This window comes from Gigantopelta aegis, chromosome 6 (assembly GCF_016097555.1).
Source record: "Gigantopelta aegis isolate Gae_Host chromosome 6, Gae_host_genome, whole genome shotgun sequence".
Lineage (NCBI taxonomy): Eukaryota > Metazoa > Mollusca > Gastropoda > Neomphalida > Peltospiridae > Gigantopelta > Gigantopelta aegis.
Window position 1 is genome coordinate 39,409,890 of NC_054704.1, and position 27,876 is coordinate 39,437,765.

Below are 27,876 nucleotides of genomic sequence, written 5' to 3' on the forward strand. Positions count from 1 at the left end.
GGGTATGCCCTCACAGTTTACTCCAAATATGCCACATTTTCGGGGCACAAGAAAATAGATAGGTCCTGGCTGCAGAGGGTTTGAAGGAATGTGGACTTGCTGTGCGAAGTCAAATGAATAATGACCTTTAATGTCTCTAGAGCATGGTGGATTGTGTCCCAGCTTTAAGCCAACAACTGATGTCTTGCACTCAGCTACCATGTTCCTGTAGAGTGTCCGTTCTTTGGCAACCATTTGGATGTAATCCATCTGTTTTTTCAACTTTGCACACTTCACAATGTCAGGAAGGTTTGCACTGCGATACACTGCTGCATTGTTCCTTTGGCATTCCCAACACAGATCCGACATGGGTTTTGTCCTCACAATGTGGGGCAACAGTCGATTCTAAATATTCCGGAACGATGTCAGCTTGGCAGGTCGTTCGCCTAAAATGAAGAAAAGTCAAATTTAAATACATAAATAAATGAAAGGATTTTGTTCATTACAGCTAATAAATAATATTTACAAAAAAATTATAATAATAATTTAAAAATCCCCAAATTCCCCCGTGACAATTTTTTTATTTACAGAAAAGTTAAAGTTTAAAATTTTATATCCCTGCAAATTTAAAAAATATTTTTTGATTGAAAAGTCCATTAATTTTTAATACTGAAATAGTTAGCAAGTAAAACAGTTAAATCCCTAAAACTTACAGAATAAACCTGGTGCCACCACACAGGCTATTCTTTTTCATTATGGATCTTTAATATGCACATCCCTCTACGTTAACTTTTCTATTTAGTAGTCAGATGGCGCCTATTTCTATTTTTATACAGATACAGATACTAAGGGGGATTAATCCAATGACCCACAATCAAATGTTTTACCACTGATCTACATCCTATGTGTGTAGCAGTTAACCTACCAATGTTTTCCATTGCTGCAGTATAAGCTGTCCACACCGAACTTTTTGTTTCATGTGATGGAAGAAGTTTGATATCATCCCTCTTAAAACTTGGTAATCGTTCTGGTAGCACAATGGCATGGTCCTCGGCAAACGTTGTTATAAAGGTGCTAATGCGGGTTATGTCTTCAAAAGTAAGCACACGTCTGCTTTGAATCCTTCCACCAGCATTTGTCAGTCGAACCCCAATGTCTCCTTCCGCATATCTATGTATAAGATCATTTAGTCGAGAATTGCCAATACTGAAAAATAATAACAGAGAATAATAAATACAAAATGACTCAGGATCTCGAGGCCGTGTTATCTGTTTGAAAAATAAAAATATTATATCTGGTCAACATATACATGGATTGTCAAAAAATGTATATGCTGCTTTCCCTAATAAAATTAAGTTTAATTGTGTAATGTATAGTTGTTTTTGGTTCATTTTTTGTTGTCAAATTATACATAAAATATCAATTGACTGCCAATTCCGGACAATTTATTATTTTCAAACAATATTTTAGTCTTCGCCATCACTAAAATAAAGGCAAACTGAAGATCACTCCCAAGGCCTAAGCTAGAATTGAAAAAGCAGGGATAGAATTTTATGCTATTCCGCAAATAGTAAATTTGGAAATGGAATAGTAAAATAATTCTTCCAATATTCTGTCATGGAAGTGAAAATAAAGCACTGAATACCGAAAATCGCCTGCGACTATTCCGCTTACGCTTTCTCTTCAGCTACATTTTTCTACAGAACAAATCCTTGCGCTACTAAGACCTTTCTCATGCATTTACCGGTACAAAATAAACATCTTTTTGATTCAGATTAATGTTTGGAGTGAGTTTTTTTGTAATTCCAGCTAGTACGCAGTAATGCATAAACTGGTATATAAACAATTGTTCGTTACGCAATGTTGTACAGGGCAACGTAGCACAGTCAGGAAAACTGGTGGTATATTAATAATTGAAAGGATAGTACATTTTTAGATGGAATACTGTTTTTTGAAATTCACTATTCCTTTGGGATAGTGGTAAAAATTAAAAACCCCTGAAAAGTAGAAGTCACATTCCAGGAGAAAAGGGAGAACTAGGCGAAGTTTACATTTATTTTGCAATGTTTCGTCATGTTTGATGTTCATTTGGAAAGGTTCCAAATTATACACTTGGTTCAAATTATAACATTTGTTGCCTGTGGGCAAGATGAAGCAAAATGCCACATTTGAGAACATAAATTATTTGTAAATTGAGAAACTTGTGTGGTATGATCAGAAAGCTGTTTACATCTAGTTTCCAAAACTGATTCCAATTCTTAAATATACTAAGCCATTCAAAAATGTATGCACATTTTAGCAAATTGTAATTTAGATATCAACAAGAGTAAACACTATTAATAGAAAAACATACTTTAATTTAAATATTTAACTGGATATTTCCCTATTAAAATATCTAACTTGTAATTAGCAATATCTAACTAACTGCATGTTGTACATGTAAGTTTTAACTAACCGTACTTGTGATGTCTCCCCATTACAACAAAAAAAAGAAAAAGAAAAAGAGTCTAAACAAATATCTTTGTTGTGTTTCTTTATTAAATTAATAACTTGGGAATTGTAACTAGTAGTGACTTCTTTTTTATATCAATCACATACATTTAGCCATTGTGACTAATTAAAAACCTGTCACTCTGTTATCAGTAACAGGGGAATTTGAGCCAATGTACATGTAAAAAATTAAACTTGAAAGTTTATGTGATAAAACCAACTTAAAATAAATCAAGTGTATTTTAATTAAAATTAATGTACTAAATTCACTTATGTAACATGAATGTATGCAAATCACAAACTCTGAAAGTCCTTGGATAACACCCTACAATTAAGGGATTACAGCTACTAATTGGAGCAATACAATTTCTATAGGGGCATGGGAGGTGTTATTGTTCAATAAGCCTTATCTCTTTGTACCTGCAGTAACAAAAGGATGTGTATCCCTGCTTCTGATACCTTGCCAACCTAAGAGTAATTAATTTATTTCACACAGTGGTGATAATTAAAAGCCCAGGTGTAACTCTGAGACATTGTAATAAATGAAAGACATTTTTAAACCCAGTCATTACTAGTTCAGTATCAATTACATTAAAATGTTGCTTGTTCAGAAAAAGATACAGAGAATTCAAAAAGAAAAACCCCCAACTAATATTACATTTAAAAAATATGCACACAGAAAATTGATGTTTTCATTCATATTATACCAGTAATCTCTAGAAATGAATGATACCGAACACAGTTAATAAAAAAAAAACCTGATGTGTTTAAATTTAAGTTGTACCAGGTATATATACATACATTTTGCCATAATGGAGGAGCTTTATCGATGGCACAAAAGTTTACCAGTGCTATCGTTAAGTTTTGAGCCCTGTATACTATTTTCATAATTGCATGGATGCCTAGCATACAATTGTTAATGTAGCAGATATTTATAACCAGAAAACAGAAGGTCAGTTTGTGCCATACTTGTGCATTTTATGTACCCCAGTTACCAAATTTTAAAAACCAATTTATCAGGCCTGGTGATTTAAAATGAGTAGGTGGGCTAAAACCAACCCATCTAAAATTGCTTTTTAGGATCTAGCCTAGGTGAGCTATTTGTAACTGAGAACAATTCATTTTGGGTGAACCTATCTAAAATAATATTATGTCGACTTAGTTGTCTATTTTAAATCTATTCATCTGATAATTCCCATTTGTTTAATACGTATTATTTTGCAAGCTGAAATTACACTAATCCATTAATTTATTCACTTAACTAGTGCTCTTAAGTATAAAACTAACTTATAATTGAGTTCTAGACAGATACAAGTACACACTGGTACAGGAGGTTAATTTTAAAGAAGACCAGATGGTCTCTTATTAAAAATACCAGTAAGTTTAGAATTAAATAGAATACCAGTACTTCAAAATTTAACATTGTGATTTAAACAAATAAATATTTATTCTTATTAATATTATCAGCTGGGAATGTTCAACAGGCTTAGCCTACAAAAAGAGCCTTTCCCAACGGAATGCAGATGATTCCTCCTCTGGACGTTTCGTCCACTGTTGAACTCGAGACGATTCATCCACAACCAAGAATTGTTCTTGGACAATTTGTCCACTATAATTTTTAGAGTTAAATCTGGTAGCGGAATGGACATAATATCGCTGTTTATTAGTTGGTTACCTCAAATGACGTCACATCATGGTATTTTTGACATAAATGATGAAATTTTAGTTTAATTACTAGCTTTGTTTTCTGAATTATAGGTGTAATTGAAGAGTGATTTGAATAACAACATATCAATGAAGTATTATAATGGACACAGACAGACAATAACAAGTTGATAGTGCCACTAAAATTTTGTTTGTTTTATATACTCAGGGGTTCTAGAATTTTTATAAAATTCACTAGCCATGGTATCAGTGATTTTAAAACTTTTGTAGCCACGATTAAAAATTCACTAGCCCAACTTTACTTTTAAGTTAATAAATTTTTCTAAATAATAGTAATAATCGGACGTCACCTACAGAGATAGATATACAGGGGACAACATTTCAAAATCTTAGTTAACCAAACGTCAGTTCACGCGTGTAGGTAACCGTTTGTTAAGCAGTTGTTGGATAGTTCTACCTATTCCTAAAACACGTGAACTAACATTGGTGGTTATGTATTTAGAAACTAGACAGATATTCACTTTCATTACTTGGTAATTTTAATTTTAGAATGTAATTGTTCACTACGTAACCGATTGGCGGTTCTCGTGATTTTAAAGTTGCGTAACCAACACGCGAACAGAACAACGGTTCTCGTGAAATAGTGTGCCCTGTATTAAGCTTAAAACACTAACATTTGGGGTGGGGGAAGCAGGATATTCATATTTACAAAATAGACTAAACTGCAACATTTGACCACAAAATTCACTAGCCTTCGGGCATGGAAATAGTAGCTATTTACTAGCCCAACACTGAATATTATCACTAGCCATGAGAGTGGGGCTACCATAATCTAGAAGCACTGATATATTAGTAGTTGACCACAAAACGAATATAACTGACCGTTTTAATGGCTAAGAAATAACATTTTATATTTATTGGTCTAAATGTTGCAATCCGAGTGGACGAATTGTCTGAGGTGGGTGCACAAATTGTATGGTGGACGAACCTTCTGGAAAGCTTCCCAACAGCATGTACATTATATTTCTTACAGGTTAAATAGGTTTATTGAATTATTCATTGACTATTTAGGTTTTTTTCTCACAATATCAATTGTTACACGTATACTGGTAAAGCCATGACAGACATACTTTTGACCATAATTTTATTATTATTATTGGCAATTTATAGCCTACCTGGTCGGCACTTTATGCGGACTATGTCAGGCATGGACAATCACCCTCCTTAAAACACAAGGCCTGTTTATGATACTTAAAACAGGGTTTCTATAAATAGTTCAATGCAGCAGTGTAGAGGAACCTATTAGCTACATGTACAAAAGCAACCCAAAAGTAGGTTGTTATGACAATAACTTAATTCAATTATTATGAACAATTTTATACACATGTATATGTACAAAAGTATCTTGATCTTCACTATCAAATATATTTATAGTAATAAAATAATATTATAAGCCAAATCAACTGCATATTTTCATTAAAAATCTACAGTATTAAGTAACTGATAATTAATGTGTTGTGAATGTTATGTTATGTTAATTAATACAAAATAATTAGCATTTTTTTGCATTACCAGGCATCGAAATAAGTACATTACATCGAATGTAAACCAGGCAATGCATTCCGGACTTCCGCGTTTCATTTTCAGGGCACTTGTTTTTCATTAAAAATACACAAAAATTAATTGAAATAAACATTAACGTAATTTATGTGCTTGCGTTAATAAATGAATGGCAAAAGATATAAAATGCATATTATATTAATTAATAATACCTTTTTTGGTGTTTTATAAAGGCAATTTTAGAATTAATTACTAAAAAAGGCTTGTTTAATCTCAGGGCAGCATGGTGCTGATTAAGGCAAGATGGTGCTAGACTATTGAGGCATGGTGCTGCACCATGCTAAAACAAGGTAGGGAAAACACTATGTTACCAGGCTATATTATTATATTTTGTGGTAACCTGTAAATGGGTTACCAGACACAATGCTTATTTCGATGCCTGCATTACTGAAATGAAACTTGCTGAGAACTACACACTTGAATGGTCTGTTTAATTGTGTTGAAATAGTCTTGCACCAAAATAAAAGAACAAGACTGATATGGTGTTGAAGTGTAAGCTACAGTTGTATGACACTAAAAAAGTGCAATTTGAAATTGAATTTAGTCCAAAATATTATGGCGACTTCGACTTCTCAATATTGCTAATAATTTGGTGACTTGAGGGCCTGCACTCTCGTAAAATGATTCTAGTTGAGAAATCACATGAAGTTTCAAATTAAAAAAAATTATTTGTAAAAATGTATTACAAGGCGATAAATTTACTGCTCTCCTAAAACTTTCCAGGTAAATATGAAGATTGCGAGTTATTTTACCTCCCCCAAAGGAGACTGTTTTGGTTATATATGCTGTGTTTTAATGCAAGATTAATAAAAAAATAATAACTTACCAATGCATGAACTTGAAAGCATTTCTGCACACAACTTTCTTGTCAATGAAAAACGCTGTTCGGAATCGTTTCCTTTCTTCTTGTGATTTTCGTTTGGAACATTCTGTCATCTTCGACATGTTAACCGAACAGCTAATTTTCCCCATCATATAAATGTCCTTCTCACCATTAGTCAGTGCAGCAATGTTCATCCTTAGTCTTTGGGTGTAATCCACATCAAACTGCTTTATACACTTCCCCTGTTTAAATCTTGAACAGTTGCAAGAAAATGTTTTAATTCGCTCTTGTTCCTCTTTCACTGAATCGGATACGACAACTTCACCTACATGTTTTAGAATGTTGACTGTTTCATCAACAATGACTACAGGACTGTCCATAACATCATCATCATCACTACTGTCCACAGTTTCCACGTGGTCAATTTCATTTTCCAAACATTCCAAATTAGACATCAAGGGTCCCAAATCTGGTGTGTCACACAGGCCATTAACCACCTCTGTCACATCATCACTGTCAGAATCACTTTCTGATTCAACGTCAACATCGTCATTAAAATAGTCTAAGGCAAACTGAACCAATCTATCCGTGTCGGTTTTGAAGCCATGTAAATTGCAACGTGCGATTTCATTTAGCGCGTTGGCCACAAATTCTGCCATTATTTTAACATCAGTTGGCTAATTACAACAGTGAACAAAGTCTACGCATGTTTAATAGTGTACTTACGGCTATTAGCCACACATCTTTGATCAATTTAAGTTTTTGTCTCGAATATCGGTACAACGTGTATCGCCAGTAAAAAAATTTCAAGGGAGCTGCCATTAACACGTGACCAATTCTGGCCAATCAGGAAAGCGCTATCTGTGATCCCTGGTAACCAACAAATTGTTTAGCATTAAGAGGTCACATTAAACTCAATAAACTTGAATTCTATTGGCTAAAAATGACGTATTTTATTGAGTAAAGTTAAAGAGGATATCCCAAGCCTCGTATTGATACCAAACATGACATTTTATTTATAGCGCAAACAACATGAAAATGGCAACAAAAAACTGTAATTATCGACTTCTTCCCATTGTTTTAGGCCAAACCCGATAATGTGCAGGATGGTGCTGTTCATAAAATGTACTCTAAAACACATTTTTAGTTATATTTGATTAAAACTTGTTATTGGATCGGGTAAAAAAGATGTGTGCACATCATTTTGTAAAAAAATCGCAATTTCGACAAAAATAACACTTTGCTTTTATTTTTGCTGCTACTGAAAATCGAGTATTGCGACTTAAGACCCGATTCGATGTGACGGGTCACATTAGGTAATTTAGTTAATTATAAATACGATTTTAAGTATAACTAATCATAAATTTATTACACAAAGGTATCCTAACCTAGCGCAAGGCTTTTGGACTGTTATGCATATTCAACGATATAATTATATAATTCACATTATTCCTTAATATCAACAAGTATATTATTATTATATTTAATTATATATAACGGGCACAGCCATTTTGTACCATTCCAGTGAATACGCTCTCTGCCGAGCCGGTGGTTACGTAATATTTGACGCGTCACGTCAGGAATTAGTCTTAGAAGTGAAGACACAAACGTACCTGATTTCTGCGCAGTGTTCTGTAATAATGTCCATCCCAGTAATTCAGCAATAAGTATATATTATTTTACAATTCAGAATAAACCACCCGTGTCAAAGTGTCGAAATGACTGTATCATGTTTGGTCCATGCAATAACCTACGTACTGAAATGATACACGGGGTGTTTTCTTAGTACTTTCAGTGGCCTCCGAACCGGCCTCGGTGGCGTCGTGGTTAAGCTATCGGACTCGAGGCTGGTAGGTACAGGGTTCGCAGACCGGTACCGGCTCCCACCCGAGAGTGAGTTTCAACAACTCATTGGGTAGGTGTAAGACCACTACACCCTCTTTTTCTCTCACTAACCACTAACAAACTAACCCCTAACTCACTGTCCTGGACAGACAGCCCAAATAGCTGAGGTGAGTGCCCAGTACAGCGTGCTTGAACCTTAATTGGATATAAGCACGAAAATAAGCTAAAAGGAAAGTGGCCTCCGCCTGTGATTCCTGATTGTATATTTGTAGGTAGGCAAGCCATTAACTATCGCAGTCTAAACACAAACTTACCTACAGGTGTTTTGGGTTGTTTTTTTTAACATCACAGACAATTGGGATATACCTGTCATCACTAAATGGTAACTGACTTTATCAGCCGTCATGCTTTATTACTGTAAATTATTCTGTAAAAAAAACAAACTCTTAGACGTTCCCATAAAAAATCACAGAGCTGACCAATTACGTAGGCCCAAAGAAATTATTTTTTCGTGAGTGGTCCTTTTTGCTCTAAAGTAGCCTACCAATAGGCCTAATAATATGCATGTTTTCTTTGGCTTTCCTAAGAGAAAAAGCTAGGCCTGCTATAACCCGATTTCGTTCTATTAATGCAAATTGAATTATAATTATTTGAATAGTTTATTATATTATCAAGTCATTTATGTTGTTTTACAAGTCAGGTTGATGAAAGCAAAGCGCCTTGTCGGAAATGACTGCGTTTGTTTACACTATGCATACAGGAGTTGGTCGGAGCTGACGTCACTTCGCCCCAAGCTAGAATTCCGGAGGCAACGAAAACAAAAGAAAATGGCTGCCTTCAGTTAGTGGGAATAATCACGGTTTCTTATTAACTCTAAAAATTACGTTTTTTGTTCATTTCTTAAAGTGTCATAATTTTTTGGTGGTCCGGGTATGCATATTTCCAAGACATAAGGTTCATGTTTGAGTTTACTATTCCTTTAAATCAGTTAATCCACTTTACACACTGAACGGAGCTAAAACGCGTGCCGTCTAGTCTTTGTGTGTGTGTGTGTGTGTGTGCACGTATCGATCGGTCCTTCTTTCTAACTCCAAACAGTCACGTGGACATATAGATCGGACTTTTAAACTTTTAGACCTACGTTCAAAATGTTATGTCGAAATTACTTTCTTTGTTTAATATTATTAAACAGTCCGATCCTTTCTTCTATCTCTTATTTATTTTTGGACTGTCCTTCCTAAATGCTCCAAATTATGTAAATATTCGGCCGAGCAGTCAATTCTTTTTATTTTTGGCTTGTAACTTTTTATTTATTTATTTTTAAATTCCATTAACTTTTTTGCTATTTTAAAAATTTTCAATTCTTGTGTGACGTGCGCCTCGAAGAACCTTTCGCTTGCTGTATTCGTGTTTCTTTTTAATACAATTTTAGTTTTCCTAGTTTTATAAATAATATTTAGGGGATAACCCTACTGTCTTTTCCGATATGCGGACGTATATCGGTGGTTTTATGGCGCAAATTTAGTTAATTTGCGACAGTAAAACCACCGATATACGTCCGCAAATCGCAAAACAGTAGGGTTATGCCTATTCTAATTTCAACTGTTTTATTACTCTCTTTTTTTCTGAAATAAACTATAACAGACTTCTATAGTGTTATTACAGTGACGTTACTCGGGAATGTAGACCGATTTACATACCAACAAATGATTCGTCTGCTCAACAAATAAGTATGCCGTTTTGTAATAATTTATTTCAAATTTCTTCTCAACGTGGTGTACAGTGAATTGTATTCTCGAGTAACTATTAACAAATACCAGTAATAACAACAGTAAAATAGAGCAATTATTTGAAATAATAAACGACCTTGACATTGACAAAGCAATGGTTTTTAAACTACGGTGAGGGTATTAAGATTTACTGCTGTTGGAAATTTGTGCCATAATTGTACATGTAGATTGTTGAATTGTGGATTTCAAATTAATTTTGGTAAGTGACTTTTATTTTTTTGTACATCTGAAGCATTTAAAAAAAAACATTCTCGTTCCCCGAGGCAAATTGTGCAGGTTGTGAGTTTGTTTTCGCGGGGTTTGGTGGAATCAGTGCTGACTTTTTGTCAATTAGTGCCGTGAATAATTGAGGAATATTTTCTTTTTTTGCTTTCTGAGGAGTCTGCATTATAACTCCTAACACTCGCTTCACTGAGATGCCCCGAACTTTTTTTTTTATGATTTCCCGAGTTTCTACCCCAGCATGTGCCAAACGGGTTATAGTTGTGGCCGATGTTTTGACCGACGTCTGACATTGTTGTTGATAAACAAATCTGCGCGTATGAATACATGTGATGAAATTTGCGACGGTATAACGGCGGTTTTAAAACCTGAAATTTTATTAGAGATCCAATCAGATTGGTTCTTACAAATATTTTGAATTATAAATAGAGACTAATTACTGACTGGACTAGTACCAGTTAGTATATATAATATGTTAATTAATTTGTTTGTTTAACCCGCCTCGGTGGCGTCGTGGTTAGGTGTAAGGCCACTACACCATCTTCTCTCTCATTAACCACTAACCAACTAACAACTAACCCACTGTCCTGGAGAGACAGCCCAGATAGCCGAGGTGTGTGCCCAGGGCAGCATGCTTGAACCTTAACTAGATATAAACACGAACATTTTTAAATGTGTGTTTAGTTTTATGTTGTTGTACGAATGTAGTGTGAAAGTTCTCGGCTCAGCTCGGCTCGGCTCGGCTAAGGGTGGTGGGGGTGGCTTACCTGGCAGTAATTCCCTTCTGCTCCTGGTGATTGCCTTCGTATAAGTATTTCTGTTTTAATTTTGGTCATATGATTTTTTTTTTTTAATATTGTCTGACAAGCGTGCTCTTTTAAAAACAATTTGTGTATTTTTTATCCTGTTTTTAAAAAATGTATATATATACACAGGCCGTGGTATTAATATATACATATATTAATTTAACAGGACAGGTGTTCGGCCTGTGCCTATATTAGCAGCATGGTTAATAGTTACCATGTTTGCTACTATTAGGTTTCATATATTAAAGAGTGACAGTGTTTATCATGGCTTACTTAGTCTTCTATGTTTTAGAGGAAAGCTGAGCGGGCGCCTCTGTTTCGACCTGAATCAATAAGATACGTTTCTCTTCTATCGGCAGTGCGGGACACGCAAAACGTTCCAGTGATAATAACATTCTATCCATGCCTGTTCGACTATATATTTACCGTAGCTTAGTAACTGGTTTAACGTGTCCATATACCACTAGGGTTTCGAACACGCCTATCCCGAGTCCGGCCTCACTCGGGACAAGGATAACCTAACAAATAGGGTCAATTCTGAAATTTTGAATATTAACGCCAAAAGTATAAAAAGGGGAAAATTGGTGTTGATACGTTTTGGCTGCGCCCTTTAAAAAAAAGTATCAACATTCCTAACCTATATAATTATCAGGGCCGTAGCTAGGATTTTTTGTTGGGGTGGGGGGGGGGGGGGGGGGGGGGGGGGGGTGCAACTGAGTAGTTAATAGTCTAAAACTCCTTAAAGTTAAACAGTTAAGTAAAAAAAATTCTTTAAGTTTCTATAATGCTTTCCGGATTTTTTTCGGGGGGGGGGGGGGGGGGAGGGGCCTGATTATTAATATAATATAATTTCGGCGCAAATTTAGATGGGCTGGTCTAAAATTAATAATAATTCTTAAACAATAGTCATTAAGCCCATGGGAGGTTAAGACGAAAGGGACTGCCAATCATATTTTAAACATTGGTGTGACCAGGTGAGGGTCGGGAGGGAGGGGAGGTCGGCCCGACACAAAACCTAAGGCCGAACCGCCTACGCATATAGCCCCAAAGAATGCCCTATCTCCCGGCATCCATCACCCCCACCCCCCACCGTGTCCAACCGTAGTTCAGTCCAATCCTTGCAGCCTACTAGTTGTTTAGGAAGTTGACGAGTGACGCCAAAGGGTTATAAGAGTTTACCAACGTAGGCGCGGGATTTAGCTCAGTCGGTTGAGTGCTCGCTTGAGGTGCTTGTGTTTGCAGGATCGAATCACCTCGGTAGATCCATTCAGCTGATTGGTTTATTTCTCGTTCCAACCAGTGCACCACAACTGGACACAGGCCGTGGTATGTGCTTTCCTGTCTGTGGGGAAAGTGCATATAAAAGATCCCTTGCTGCATTAGGAAACATTTTGCGGGTTTCCTCTGATGACTACGAATTAAAATTACCAAATGTTTGATATCCAATAGCCGATGATCAATTAACCAATGTGCTCCAGTGGTGTCCATAAAAAACCCCACCAAAAAACCCACAACCTTTACCAACGTTGGATTCTTTCTGTGTCACTGAAAGTGACACCATCGTTGGAATTGCTAATCTACATCTACAAGCTATTGCCAAGAGCAGCAGCTGGACTCGATTAGGGGTGGGGGGATGTCGGAAGTTAGGATTTTGGGGTCCACAGGACGTAGGCAGTTTTGGCCTTAGGTTACGTTGCTGGTTCTGACATTCCATCCTCCCACCCCCGGCCCACGTTTTGAATAGCTTTGGTATTTCTCAATTTCTTAACCTTTTAAATCGAATGTTTCCTGTGGGGTCTGGGGCAACCTTCCTATCCCAACCTCCTAGGGCATAACATTAGCGGGTTATCAGCTATCAATGCAGTTTATAAATATTATTTTCTTTAGATCAGCCCATCAAAAAGTAGTAGATTTTTTTTTTTTTTAGTTTTAATTTTTGGTGTGTCTAACAATTATATTACCCCCTCCTCTCCATTATACTTTTGGATTATTATTATTATTATTATTATTATCATTATTATTATTATTTAATATAATTACCCATCAATTAAAAACCTCCTGTCCCGAATCAGGCCCCTGATCATATCAGAGATCGAACTCGGGATGGACGTTTTCGAAACCATTGTGGTATATGAACACGTTAAAATAGTTACTTACTTACACTTGTAACCAGAATGACACATTTGTTTTTGGCTTAGTTATTAAATTATATTACAATTGTTCTGATAAATGTCTATTCTTTAAATGTCGGTATCTGGATTAAAAATCCCATGCCTCGACTGGGATCCGAACCCAGTACCTATCAGCCTGTAGACAGATGGCCTACCCACGTGAACCTTCAAAGCATTATTTTTAATTAAAACATTCTTTCAAAGAGTGTTTTATAGGGTGTGGTATAGTAAATGTGAAATGCCATTATCTAATATAATTATCTCTAACGCATCGCCCTAGTTTCATCTTGAAATATTCTAAACCGAGTACATTGTGGACTGCATAGTGTGGCACTATAGCTAGTCATTCGTAAACAATATTACTTATTCTGAGGACATTTAACTACGTATGACACTGTTTTCGTTAACTTCGAGATTTCATTATTGAATTTTATTGTTCTTTTGTTTCCTCTGGCATAATTCAGAAGAATTATATATTAAGCGTGCAATACCACTACTTTAAGGCACATATATAGTAAACTGCCAATAACAATCAGTGTGGCATGGTTTAGTATGCAAGTGTAATGCAACAGTAGTGTTATCCGGTGTTTGAGTGTTCCCGAATTGGCTGCTGGAGAAATTGTCTGCTATAATTGTATGCTGTCAAAAGGCTACGACTAAGGTAAACACTTTCTTGTACATAATTAGAACGTCAAAATGCTTGGGTGGCTTTCCATGCACATTATGCCACACTGTGTGGAGCATGGGCGTCGATCGGTGGGGGACAGGGGGGAACGCGTCCCCCTCACTTTTCAACGCCGGGGAACAATCTATATAAATGCCCCCCACACACACACGTTTTCGTTTAGCACACACACACACTAACACGGCCCCCCACTTTTAAAGCCGGATTGATGCCCATGGTGGGGAAAATATATGCTTTTGCCCAAATGTCTATAAAACCGTATGCTTTCAAGGACTGCTTGAATTATGCATACACATCGTCACACTTCAGCGATTCCGCTCAAAGCACAACAGCGTATTTACTCGAACGAGTGCAATCGACCAGCCAAATCCTAGCAGGTAATTAAGCTAGCAGCCACTTTCAGCAGACAAACATGGCGACGTTCGAAACACCGAACTCGCACACCTTTCGATTGTTACGTGTATTTTCCACACTTTTAAACTCAGTATTTTAAACGTTGTATATCCTTTATTAAGATGGGTATCCCGACCACATATCCATATAAATTGCGACATTAGAGACTTCACCCTGTGTCTGCAGGACGTTATATAGAGTGTGATGGGGGTGTGGTCTGTATGGGAATGTAGGCCTAGTAGGGATATCCATCTTACCAAAGGGCATGCTGACTTTTAAAACGCTACTTGATTCGAATAGACAAATACGTGTATTTTGTACAGAAATTGCGATATTAGAAACTTTACCCAGCAAACAACTGTCCATTATAAAGAGTGTGACGGGGTGTGGCCTATATGGGTATGCAATACGGATATCCATCTTACTAAATGGCATGCAGCCTTTTAAAATGCTTCTTGATTCTAAAAGTAGAGTGGTAAAGAAATACGAATATATGTTTTATAGAAAATGCGATGTTAGAAACGTCACCCTGTACTGGACGTTATATAGAGTGTGATGAGGTGTGGTCTCTATGGGTATGTAGTAGGGATATCCACATTATCAAAGGGTATGCAAACTTTTAAAATTCTACTTAATTCTAATTATGGAGTGGCCGAGGAACACGTGGGATGGCAACTGGATGGGGTTAAGTATATATGAGAGACTGTTTCTTTGTAGTGGAGGTCTGTCTCAAAGAAGGAATCAGCTGATATCACTTTAACACCCAGAAATGGCACCGAGTTTTTACTCATTAGAAGAGTGAACTTTATTTGTGGGTGTTTCTTGTTTAAAGGGACATTCCTGAGTTTGCTGCATTGTAAGATGTTTCCGACAAATAAAATATCTCTACGATTAAACTTACATATTAAATATATTTTCTTTTTTAGAATATTAGTGTCTATATATTCAATGTGTTTCTGGTCGTCTTAATATTTGTAAGAAGCCGAAACTGGAAATTTAACCTAGTAGAAATATCGGAACGATCAGAAACACGTTTAATATACAGCCACTAATATTTTATGCAGACAAATATATTTGACATGTAATTATAATCGTTAAAAAGTCTCTGTTAGTCGATAATATCTTAAAAGTTGCAGCAAACTCAGGAATGTGTCTTTAAGGTGTCAAAAAAAGCAAGTATTTCCAAAGAGAAGGCCTTTATCCAAGCCCAAATATCATCGATAAAGCGTAAATGTATATCTGGCCTATTGGGTATGGTGTTTCACTGTTTGCGCATTCAGTAAATTTGGTTTAGAATTATTTACAGTAATAAAGAAGGACGGCTGATATTGTCCATTACCATTATAGGGGTGGCCGCGCGGCTATCCCACAATACCCTGTGCTCTTAATAAAATAGGCGCGTATTTTGTTTTGTGTCTAGACTCCTTGACTTGTTACCGTTCCAATATACTTTCAATGAGGAACCACAGGTATAGGCCACGTAAAGAAAAGACCAATTAACTAAGAAAACACTCAGATTATTATTTCAGAACGTGCGTTAATGTATGGACAAAACACAATACAGTTATTTCGACACTTTGACAATGGCGGTTTATTTTGTATTGAAAAATAATATATACTTATTGCTGGTTTACTTTAATACCAAACCATTATGTATAATTGTGTATTATATTATGCTTATATTATGTACTGTTATATTGTTTTTGCATCTCCTGCACTATATGCAGCCGTTGTTTTTATTTGTGTGTGTATACTGATGAACTGTAAAGCTCGAAGTTAATACAGAATTGAATTGAGTTTACTGAGATTGACATTATTACAGAACTTTGCGATGCATCCGTAAAAAATCAAGTATGTTTTGTCTTTTCAGTTCTATGACTAATGCATGAAGTGACCCCTTTTAGTAGTACGTAACCACCGGTTCGCCAGAGGGCGTATTCACTGGGATGGTACAACATACATGATACATAATAGCCGTCACATTCAACCGTTTTGTTAATTAACTATGTAGTAGTGTTGGTATAAAGTGCTCCTACTGGCAGTAGCTAGTGGGAATTCCCCTATTAGCTCAGTTGGTAGAGCGCTGGACTCTCGTACTGAGAGTCTGTGGTTCGAATCCCCTCAGTGGAGGTTGATTTTTCTGTTACATTTGGGGCCGACGTAGGGACCCGGCGTGTTCTTAATACAAGAATACAATTATAACCCAGTTAGGACCCGTAACAGTTCAACTGCCCGTGGCCCACAGCTCCGGGACGTAGCTTCATTTGAGGGGGGAGTATGTAGTAGTGTTGGTATAAAGTGCTCCTACTGGCAGTAGCTAGTGGGAATTTCCCTATTAGCTCAGTTGGTAGAGCGCTGGACTCTCGTACTGAGAGTCTGTGGTTCGAATCCCCTCAGTGGAGGTTGATTTTTCTGTTACAACTATACGATTATAATTGTTGATATTAAGCAATAATGTACATTAAATATAGCTGAATATGCCTACCAGGCAAAATGCCTTAGTTGATCCTTCCTTTAAGGATTTTATTTCAAACGTGGTATGCCATAATAATGATAATCTCGAAAAATAATTAGACACCATCATACACGCGTAACAAGTGGAAAAAAAACTTGTGCGTGCAGACAGATATCCAAGAGGAATAATAATCTGACCCCGATTACTCTGATTGGTCAAAGTGCAGGTCAGGTCAGGTCATAGGGCTTAACGGGCACATTCGAACAAGAAATGGAACTATTGAGTAATTTTGATTTAGTTTTCCGAATAGTAACCCATACTGGAACTTACCTATTAGGTGATCGTTTTTCCGGGTTTGCCTTTAAAAGGGCATGCCCGGATGTTGGGGGCAACTCATGGGAGTCTTGTATAAGGCCGGGAAGTAAATTCAGAAATCGAGAAAAAAGCGATGCAAGTAAGTCTGAAATACAAATAGCAAGCGATTCAGTGAACATTGCCTGTACATGTGTTGCATAATTGACTAGCTATGTACATGGCGACCATGTATACTTTAAGAACTATATCCATGACAAAAAAGTTAGTTTTTTTAACGACACCACTAGAACACATTGATATACTAGTATTTATTATCAATTATTGGATGTCAAACATTTGGACATTTTAACATATAGTCTTAGAGAGGAAACACGCTATTGTTTTCCGATTAGTATCAAAGGATGTTTTATATGCACCATCCCAGAAACAGGATAGTGCATACCCTAGCCCTGCAATTGCCCACGGCAATCGGCAATGCTGTGGACATTGCCGAGAAGTTATTAGTTATCCACGGCACGGTTTTGCCTTGGACTATATTCAGGGTGTTTTTTCAATGCCAAGTTTTTTGCCGTGGACATTTCCTTAATTGCAGGGGTTGCTTACCACGAACTTTGATGTACCAGTCGTGGATCAGTGGGCCCACCGACATCAGTTGATCTCAGATTAACCGCGTAACAGGCGAGCGCTTTAACACTGTGTTATGACACACCACTATATCCATGATATCGGGGGACGGGACATAGCCCAGTGGTAAAGCTTTCGCTTGATGTGCGGTCTGTCTGGGATCGATCCCCGTCGTTGGGCCCATTGGGCTATTTCTCGTTCCAGCCAGTGCACCACGACTGGTATATCAAAGGCCGTGGTATGCGTTATCCTGTCTGTGGGATTGTGCATATAAAAGATCCCTTGCTGCTAATCGAAAAGAGTAGTCCATGAAGTGGCGACAGCGGGTTTCATCTATATCCGCATGGTCCTTAACCATGTGTCTGACGCCATATAACCGTGAATAAAATGTGTTGTGTGCGTCGTTAAATAAAACATTTCCTTCCATGATATCGTGTATCTAGACGTGTCGAGGCTACAGACAAGAAAAATAAACGGTTGTGTTGGCATTCAGTTCTATAAATTATTGTTATTTGCATACGACATACACAGGCACCGGAACTATCTCAGATGGTAGAGCGCTTACCTGTGGTACGGGATGTAGGTTCGAACCATCCCAACGTATCAATTGAATCTGTGTCTGCGTTGAAACCAGTACCATATGACTTGTATACCAAGGATCGTGATAATGTGATGTCTTGTCTGTGGAAAAATGAATACAAAAATGACGTCTTATTTTGTTTAGATAACCACAGTGATTCATACATTACGACACAGCCCCGTAGTGCTGATTAGTCGAGGTGAAGGACAAACCAGAGAGGCCACACCGCACGTCCAAGCTTTGCAGACGCCATTTGTAGGGAATTGGAAATCTGTAAGTATATTATGTCTATAAATCTAATTTAAACGTATTTCGTAAAACTTGAAAACACCGTGAGTCATAGAACGCTACATGCGAAAACATGTTGCCTTGCAGCAGAACACAGTTATTTTTAGTGGAATACCAGGAGGAACAATTTCTATATGACCGGCGAGTTGGCGGTATGCTTACAACTGGGAGGAACGACCTCAGCAGGCCTGCATATAGCCCAGATTCAATTGTAGACGAACTGATTACGCTCATCTACAAACTGCAAAGGGAATACGGGATGTGAGTAGTAACTGTCTTTGAATTGTTTGATCGCGCGAAAACACTGCTCCGCAATAACGACGTGTCGGCGGCTGAATACAACACACGCTTTGACTATAGACGAACGCACTGTTGGCAGCCGGCGATGCCAGGTTGGTTGGTTTGTGTACGTCTCTCAAGGCGCATATTTGAGATGCTTTTCAATTACTAGTATTTAATATTATGGGTCAGACGGAGTTCGTTTTGCAAATATAAAACCGTATTATAAATCAGAGAGGAATTTGTGAAATGAGAAGTCTAATAAAAAACCCTCCAATAATAATAATAATAATAATAATCATCATCATCATCATCATAATCATTATTATCATCATTTTTAATTAATAAAAAAGGTGATCTGTTATATATACACACACTATAACTTGCCCATGATATTCATGTCATAAACCTATGTGATAATTTTAGAGTATTAACCCGGTTAATAATGGTAGGTAAATTTGCAAGGTATCTAGGTAATGTGTTGCTGTGAATGGATCATTTGCTTACAAGCCAACAAGACCGCTGTACCTGAGCGTAACGTTTTCGAAGATTTAGTTAAAATGCGTGACGTCAAATTAATTTGTGCTAATCGTGATGACGTCATATTACCGATGGCGGCGACTTAAGTACTGCCTCGACAAATACCGATTAATATAGACTATCTCTCTCTCTCTCTCTCTCTCTCTCTCTCTCTCTCTCTCTCTCTCTCTCTCTCTCTCTCTCTCTCTCTCTCTCTCAACACTGAAACAACATTTCAGCAGCAAATACTCTTTGGGCCTCATGCACGATGGGTCTAGGACCGATCGTCGTCGGTGGACCCATTGGGCTATTTCTCGTTTCATTCAATCTAATCCAATACAATGCAAAACAATTAAGTACAATACAATACAATACAAATTACAACACAATACAATACAGTATGTATTGCAAACTGTGTATATGTACATTGGATCTGAAGAGTGTCCCATTAAAAACAAATATGAACAAGTTATAGTAAAAATAACAACACGCACACGCACACACACACACACACAGACACACACACACACACACACGCACACACACACAGCAATAATTCGCCAAACAGCTATTTAACTTTCCATTTTATTTCATGTCAATTTATGTTGGTGCTTATATCCATTGAGGTTCAAACACGTTGTCCTGTGCACAGACACCTTAGCTATTTGGGCTGTCTGTCCAAAACAGAGAGTTAGTTGTTAGTGATTAGTGACAGTTAAAACTCTCCCTGGGTGGGCGCGGGTACAGGGTTGCGAACCCTGCATCTACCAGCCTTATGTACGATGGCTTAAACATGACACGACCGAGTATAACAAATACTCAACCAACTCCTTTGATTCGGGAAAGGGGTCTGCAGAGTTTCTTAGATATGTGTACCATTAATTTGATACCCGCAGCGTGGTGTTTGGATTTACACCAGTTATCGTGTTCATAGTGTGACGTTTTGTGTTCCAGTAATTTACTCGTAGTGTTCAAATGTCAAATAGCTATTATAGTAGAATTTCATGCGGTCTGACACGGTCATTATCTTTGCAGTGTTAAGCTTATTTAAATTTTCTAGCAGCAATTATGTCCCGAATAACATTTGTGGGAACATGATTGATAATTGTAATAAATATAATTACTTTAAAGGTCATTAGTTCTGTCGATTTGAAGGCACTTTGCGCTCAAGACAATTTTGTTGCAAAATGTCTGTGAAATATTTACAGTTCCTTCCTGGAAATTATACTTTGCAGATCCCTGTGAACATTTACACATCTCATTGTTCATGAAAGTTGAGGAAATATGTTTGGCGCTTGTTCTAGCTCTACCACGACGTGTTTGGAAATCAGTGTTGTTCTTGATACGGTGTTGAATACGCCGATGCAACATTCGTAATTATCGTGGATACGGGGATACGTGAATATGGCACGTCAGCGAGTCCTTCCTTCTTGTTTTAATTAGCAATCTTTTATGTGGTTTTTACGCGCAAAGGTCTTTCGATAGGCAAATTATTAAGCGTTAGTTCAAACGCGTTGCCTAGGACATTCTTATTTTGTAGGTCTTCACCACACGATTTACCTTATAGTGAGCAACTGTTGAGAAACCGGAATCACCCATAGACAATATTTCTTATTTGCATTTCTAAAAAAAGAAAAGAAAAATGAATAAATCAACAAACAACAATTTCAAGCATCTGCGGCATATTAGACAGGCTTCGTAACCACACCGTTAGTGTTACGGATAGTGACGTCACTACTTTGAATATGGTTGGTGAGGTCACATTAATTTGTATGCCGCTCTTTACCATTACAAGGCATGTTACATCCAGTACATATCGCGGCTGATATATAATTTAAAAACAATAAAAATAATAATAATAACATTTCTGATTAGTAAAGGTTTATATTTTACTAGGTGTGTTTTTAGTGTGTGTGTGTGTGTGTGTGTGTGTGTGTGTGTGTGTGTTGGACATACATACATTACACATACATACATACATGGTGTTACATCGTTACACCACCACACATACCATGTATTTAAAAAAAATACATTCTATATTCAGAATACTCAAATGCATATAACAATCGTATGAATATTCCGTCCGTGTTTTGTTTCTACCACAGTGGCTGATATTCAAGGAAAACAACGAATCCTGCTTTCAGCAAGACACTGCACTTCATGGCTTGTTATGATTAAAACGAAAGCACAAAATGACCCGTTATACGACGCATTTTATTTTCCTGGTATATGCTTTAATTCTACAACCTGGACAATCATCAGGCGAATCAAGTAAGTAACTATGTTAACTAAGTTTGATGATTTAATAAAGTGTTCTCATGACATTCAGATGAACAATTTAGACAAAAACACATTGGAGGATATATATATATATATATATATATATATATTATATATATATATATATATATATATACAGTGAGACCTCGTTACAACGACCGTCGTTACTACGACATTTCCACCATCCGACCTCAAATTGTCGGGAACAAACGTACATCATTGTTATTCTGTGCATTACACCGGAATTCACACCTTCCGTTACCGACAGAGCAAACTAGGAACAAACGTGCATCCGACGTCTGAAAACACCTCTTTACAACATTACGTAATGACAGATACCGTAGCACGTTGGCAGTACGCACACAGCCACTAAGAATCCTTTATGTGGCAGTGAGCCGACTGTGTCGCATGCTGTCTGAACTACCGATGTCTGCGGAATCTATAGATGTATTGTCTTTGCAAATAAATCTTTAGTTAACCAATTAAAGGATTAACTTCGAACAGTAAAATCTTCTATTTTCATGATATTTTGTAAACGAAACAGGTACCAATCGTTGATGTCTTGATTAGATTTACAGTGAATGCGCCTTGTTTAATATATTTGATGATGTTTTTTAAAAACATATTTAATATATGTACGTGTATTTGTTGTTTTCAATAATATTTGCAATGCATTAATTATTTAAATGCTATTCAGTCATCAGTTAATATTAATTAGTATTTTTTGTTACGTTATTTTGGCAATGGAGATAACTCATGACAATTCGATACACCGGCAATTTCGACATAACGACAAAGTGACCCAGGGACGAACATGGTCGTTGTAACGAGGTCTGACTGTGTGTGTGTGTCTCTCTCTCTCTCTCTCTCTCTCTCTCTCTCTCTCTCTCTCTCTATATATATATATATATATATATATATATATATATATATAAATATAGATATAGATATAGATATAGATAGATAGATAGATAGATAGATAGATAGATACATACATACATACATACATACATACATACATACATACATACATGATGTATGAATATCTATATATTGTATGTATGTCGAGGTTGACTGTTACACATCTAGATATTAACGCACTGGCGCGGGGGATAATTAAATCCTTTCTGACCTCAAAAATTGTCCCATGTATGTATGAATATATTTTTATATTTTGAATATCTCTATTGTATGTATGTCGGGTTTTATACATATATTCAATGATGCATGTATGTATATATGTATGTATGTATGTATGTATGTATGTATGTATGTGTGTATGCATGCGGTATCTTTGTATTTATGTATGTATGTATGTATGTATGAATGAATGTACGTATCAATCTAATCAAAATTAGCTCCACTGGTCAATTACTATTACTTGTGGATCTAACAGCGCCGCGTTGGAGCTCATTTCCAGTTGACCTTTCGTTCGACCAATCAAAACCTTACTTGCAAAATCATGCCAGTGATTTGAAACGAATTTGAAAACATTCCGGATTATGCCTAGGGTATACGAAACCTACACTACGGGTATGCCGCTAAAGCCATTCATGCTGTCACGTGATAACACAATTGTTTTTACATTGATGTTGGTTCATTTTTCACCTTCGTTTTGTTTATCTTTTTTGGTGCGTGCGCGCGTGTGATTGTGAGTGTTTTAATTGTTTATTGTTTCTTTTTTATTAAACGAAATATACGATAATAAAGGTAACATGGTTTTATTTTATGATGTATGAAACTGTATGTAGTTAACATTATTATTATTTTGTTTTAGAATATATATATATATATATTGCAAAAAGCAGTCACGGTTATCACATAGAACACTATATCAGTGATGGTTTAACATAGATATTAGTATAGGTAATTAATTACTTCATAGCTCCTTTTTTTGCAGATTGTCCAGCTGGCCGCTATGGATCTAATTGTGACATATCCTGTAGGACTCGTCACTGCGCCTTTGTGTATGCTCGTTGTGATGCACAGACCGGAGACTGTGGAACCGAGGGATGTAAACCAGGCTGGAAGGGAGTCGACTGCAAACAACGTACATCCTTTAACATACTTATTTTTATCCTTGTACTTATTCATTATTGAGCAGTTACTTATCATGCTTAAACATCCACTGCGTTTGTATCTTGTCGCTGGCCTGTCCAACAATGTATACAGACGCATGCTCAGGTCAAATAGAAGCACTTACGGGTACCTATCTTATAGGTAGGACGCTTTCTATATATTATGTACCAGAGAAAATGCTTCAAGTAATTAAAAATACAGTGTAAAGTAAATTGTAGGTAAAAAAAGATTGCTTTGCATGTTTAAATATACAGGTTTACCCACAAGACAAAGAGCAGTAAAAATGGGACAAATTCTGGTTGATTGAGATATTTTAGGATATAGCAGTAAATTAGGGGGGGGGGGGGGGGGGGGTGTTACAAATTCAATGATTGACCACTAATTTATTCAATATATCAATAAAGGCAGCGGGTGAAGTAACTATGACTATAAATAACGAAGACCTCTACTTGAATAACGGGCATGAGCAATACATTCTTGAACATTACGTTCCTTCAACTGGCATACGAAGACAATATGTGAACAGAATGAATGAATGAATGAATGTTTAACGACACCCCAGCACGAAAAATACATCGGCTATTGGGTGTCAAACTTTGGTGAATGCAACCAAAACAATGTGATGAACAACATCAATATAACAATTCAACAGTTAAATTAAAACACAGTGTAAAGGACTGTGTAAAAATACAAATATCACAGATATATATAATTAATATTTAGAATAAAATTCAGTATCACGTAAAAATTGTAAAATACGTTCTGGATGGATATATGTGAACAGAGAACGTATCATAAAAGAAGCAATAGCAAGTAAAAGGATAAAGGAGGTTCATTATCGAGATTAACTAAGAACCCAGTGAGTTTATGAAGGATTCCTTTGTACTGTTTGAATACACATTATGTCAATGTTGGAGGAGTGGCTGGTGCCAAAGTCAGCGTGGAAGATAGGTATTCAAACTGTAGGCCTACACGAGATTCATTTGTGAACTCAACTGATAAGGTTTAGTAAATCATGTATCTCATTGGTAGAATTCATTTGCCTGTTTTCTTTGTTCAATTATTGCCGTTTGTGTATTCCCTGCGTACGCAAGGTATACATAATGCATTAAAGGTAGTTTTTGAAAACTAATATTTAAACGTCATGTTAAATTATACCTACGTATACTCCATTTTCAGATTCTAACTTTGTTTCTGGTGTACGCATTATTAATCAGTAATTGACATTTTAAAATATTTTGTTGATAAATTTGGTGTGTAGCTTCCTTGAACCATAGAGGAACACAGTCTTACATTTGGTCATTATTACAAAACCAGGACCCCGGTCATTTTTTAATTATTACATTTCACCATTGGGCTATTTTTCGTTCTAGTCAGTGCACCACGACTGGTATATCAAAGGCTGTAGTATGTGCTATCCTGTTTATAATTTGGTGCATATAAAATATCCCTTGCTACTAATGTGACAATGTAGCTGGTTTCATCTCTAAGAGGGGCGGGATTTATCTCAGTCGGTTGAGTGCTCGCTTGAGGTTCTTGTGTCGCAGGATCGAACCACCTCGATGGATCCATTCAGCTGATTTTTTGTTATCGTTCCAACCAGTACACCACAACTGGATAACGCTCGTGGTATGTGCTGTCCTGTCTGTGGGAAAGTGCATATAAAATATCCCTTGCTGCATTAGGAAACATGTAGCGGGTTTCGTCAGAATTACCAAAATGCTTGACATCTAATAGCCGATGATTAATTAATCGATGTTCTCCAGTGATGTCGTTAAACAAAACAAACTCTAACTTTAACTTTCATCTCTAAGATGAAAATGGACTCATTTAACTTTTATATTTCTTTTTCTTACCCAGCTTGTATAGAGAATCTCGTTTATGGACCCAACTGTAATAAATACTGTAAGTATCGACACTGTGTCTCTACATCTACAACCTGTGATATAGAATCAGGACGCTGTGCTATCGAGAGAGGTTATAGGACATGTCAAGCAGGTTGGGATGGAGTCGACTGTGCACAAGGTATCAACATGTATTGATAATTGTGAATATATTTTTACCCATATGGTTAAAAATAACTTGGTACATATCAAAGCTATATGTCCCACAAGAACGCCAAGCGGGACGTAACACTTCAACGTCACACGATTGGGCACTATAACCTTACGGGAACGTCAACCCAAACGAGTTGAGTAATATAAATTAAGATCTATTATGGGTAATAAATAGGATATTAAAATCGCTACCATTTCATATCATGTTTATGTCCCTCGTGAAATAAGTCGTATTGTTACTCGCTAGAGCTCGTGACAACTGAATGTGTTGTCTCTGGACATAAACACCATAGGAAATGGAAGCTCGTTTAATATTCAATAATTCTTAAACACCCGTAGCCCCAGTACTCTGCCGTTTTAGAGCTATATGGACATGTGCACGGTTATGAGTTATCTCTCAGTAAGGGGTTACGTTATAACAAAAACACGGAATGGCTGACAATAATTCCCGCTTTATTACAGTGACAATTATACGTTTGATGCGACATACATTTACGTTGACAATTTTCGAGTTCGCCGATAACAAATAGTTCGCTTATTCAACACTAATACACACACTACAGGAAGACACCTGTCAGCACCTACGTCTTTAACCTGAACATTATTCAAACGGGGTGCTTTGGGGTTCTTTCATGTAGTCTGCCTATTAGTGGTTACTATGTACAATATTTTTTATCGGCAAACTTGAAAATGATCAATGTAATTGCATATCGCGTCAAATTCGAACTTCTGTTGTATTAGAGCGGGAATCTTTGTCTACAGAACCGGCCTTGGTGGTGTCGTGGTTAAGCTCTGGACAGCGTGCTTGAACCTTAATTGGTTAAAAGCACGAAAATAACTTGAAATGAAAAAAATGTCTATCGTGTGGTAGCCAGCCATCCCGTAGTTTCGCTATAGAGTAATGCCTTATTGAGAGACGGTTATAATTGTATACATATCCGTCTAGCTCTCGAACGATAGAGTACTCGGCCTAACATACCTGTTGGAAAGAACAGTATATTGGCTTTGTTGTTTCACGGCAATACACCACACATTTTAGTGATCCATGTGATCTAATTGTGTTCAAAACTGTCCACTGAAAATAACACTACCGAAGGCGTTATGCGTATGCATATAGCACGCACCAAGATATAGCTGTATGCGGCGAAAAGACATGTTCATATCGCATAAAGAGTAAATGAAGACTCTTGATCCAACCGTTCTTACATGCAAGTGATTGATCAGAAAGCGCTTAACTTCTCAAGGTCACTGATACCTTGACCTTTGACATAACGACATCAGAATTTACAGGGGTCATCTATTGGTCATTGCCAACTCTCAAGTCAAGTTTGAAAATCCTAGGCCCAACCGTTCTCAAGTTATTGATTGGAAACCATCTTGTCTACCGATGCGACATACCCCCCGCTTCTTCGAAGGTGGACATGATAATAAATACCACTGGTAGACTAGTGGTCCAATGAATAAAAGTGGCTTGAATAAGGGGGAAAAGGGAGTACGGAATTGTAGACGACACATTGCATGACTGCCCACTTGTCAGAAAATATTTTATTTTGTATGCAAATGACAGAGGCCAAAAGTCATGTGATCAATTGTTTTTTACATTCGACCCGAACTGAAATAAACCATGCGTATCGACGTAATGGTATGTATTTCCTGTAAAGATTTATCAAAATTGGCCCAGCAGTTTAGGAGGAGATATCGTTTGAAGCAATTGTTGACGACAACGTACAGACAACGGCGCACGACGACGGACGACGGACATTGACTGATCACAATAGCTCAACATGAGCTAAAATAAATGCTTTCTTTCCGCTAACGTGCTAAAAAAATAAGGTAGGTAGGTATGCATAATAATCTTTGTTAAAACAAGTTTTCATGGTCAGAGGCAAACTTAAAACAAAACTTATTTTA

At 36.8% G+C, this 27,876-nt stretch overlaps 2 protein-coding genes across 4 annotated transcripts in view; one reads left to right on the plus strand and one right to left on the minus strand.

Moving 5' to 3' along the window:
* Positions 1–384: 384 nt before the first annotated feature.
* On the minus strand, positions 385–7,512 carry LOC121374537. Its single transcript, XM_041501641.1, has 3 exons — positions 6,581–7,512; positions 905–1,185; positions 385–425 (listed from the first exon to the last, which is right to left on the minus strand). Exons 1-3 carry the CDS (start codon positions 7,234–7,236, stop codon positions 385–387), a joined length of 978 nt encoding a protein of 325 aa, XP_041357575.1. The 5' UTR covers positions 7,237–7,512.
* A 6,514-nt stretch (positions 7,513–14,026) lies between these two features.
* The window catches only part of LOC121374452 (multiple epidermal growth factor-like domains protein 10), a 28,286-nt gene continuing 14,436 nt past the window's right edge, over positions 14,027–27,876 (plus strand). Inside the window, exons 1-6 of one of the 3 annotated variants that reach the window (XM_041501555.1) lie at positions 14,027–14,072; positions 18,608–18,736; positions 18,839–19,143; positions 21,655–21,820; positions 23,730–23,879; positions 25,769–25,933. In XM_041501555.1, the coding sequence (XP_041357489.1) occupies positions 21,742–21,820; positions 23,730–23,879; positions 25,769–25,933 (394 nt within the window). In that variant the 5' untranslated portion in view covers positions 14,027–14,072; positions 18,608–18,736; positions 18,839–19,143; positions 21,655–21,741. The remainder of the gene's footprint in view (positions 14,073–18,607; positions 18,737–18,838; positions 19,144–21,654; positions 21,821–23,729; positions 23,880–25,768; positions 25,934–27,876) is intronic. The other 2 variants (XM_041501554.1, XM_041501557.1) reach the window with 2 other exon arrangements.

Coding starts and splice junctions, on each gene's coding strand:
- LOC121374537 (XM_041501641.1), bottom strand. CDS start 7,236: ATGGCAGAATTTGTGGCCAACGCGCTAAATGAAATCGCACGTTGCAAT. Junction 1,186..6,580: donor GCTTTCAAGTTCATGCATTG/GTAAGTTATTAT, acceptor ATTATTTTTCAG/TATTGGCAATTCTCGACTAA. Junction 426..904: donor TGCAGCAATGGAAAACATTG/GTAGGTTAACTG, acceptor TCTTCATTTTAG/GCGAACGACCTGCCAAGCTG.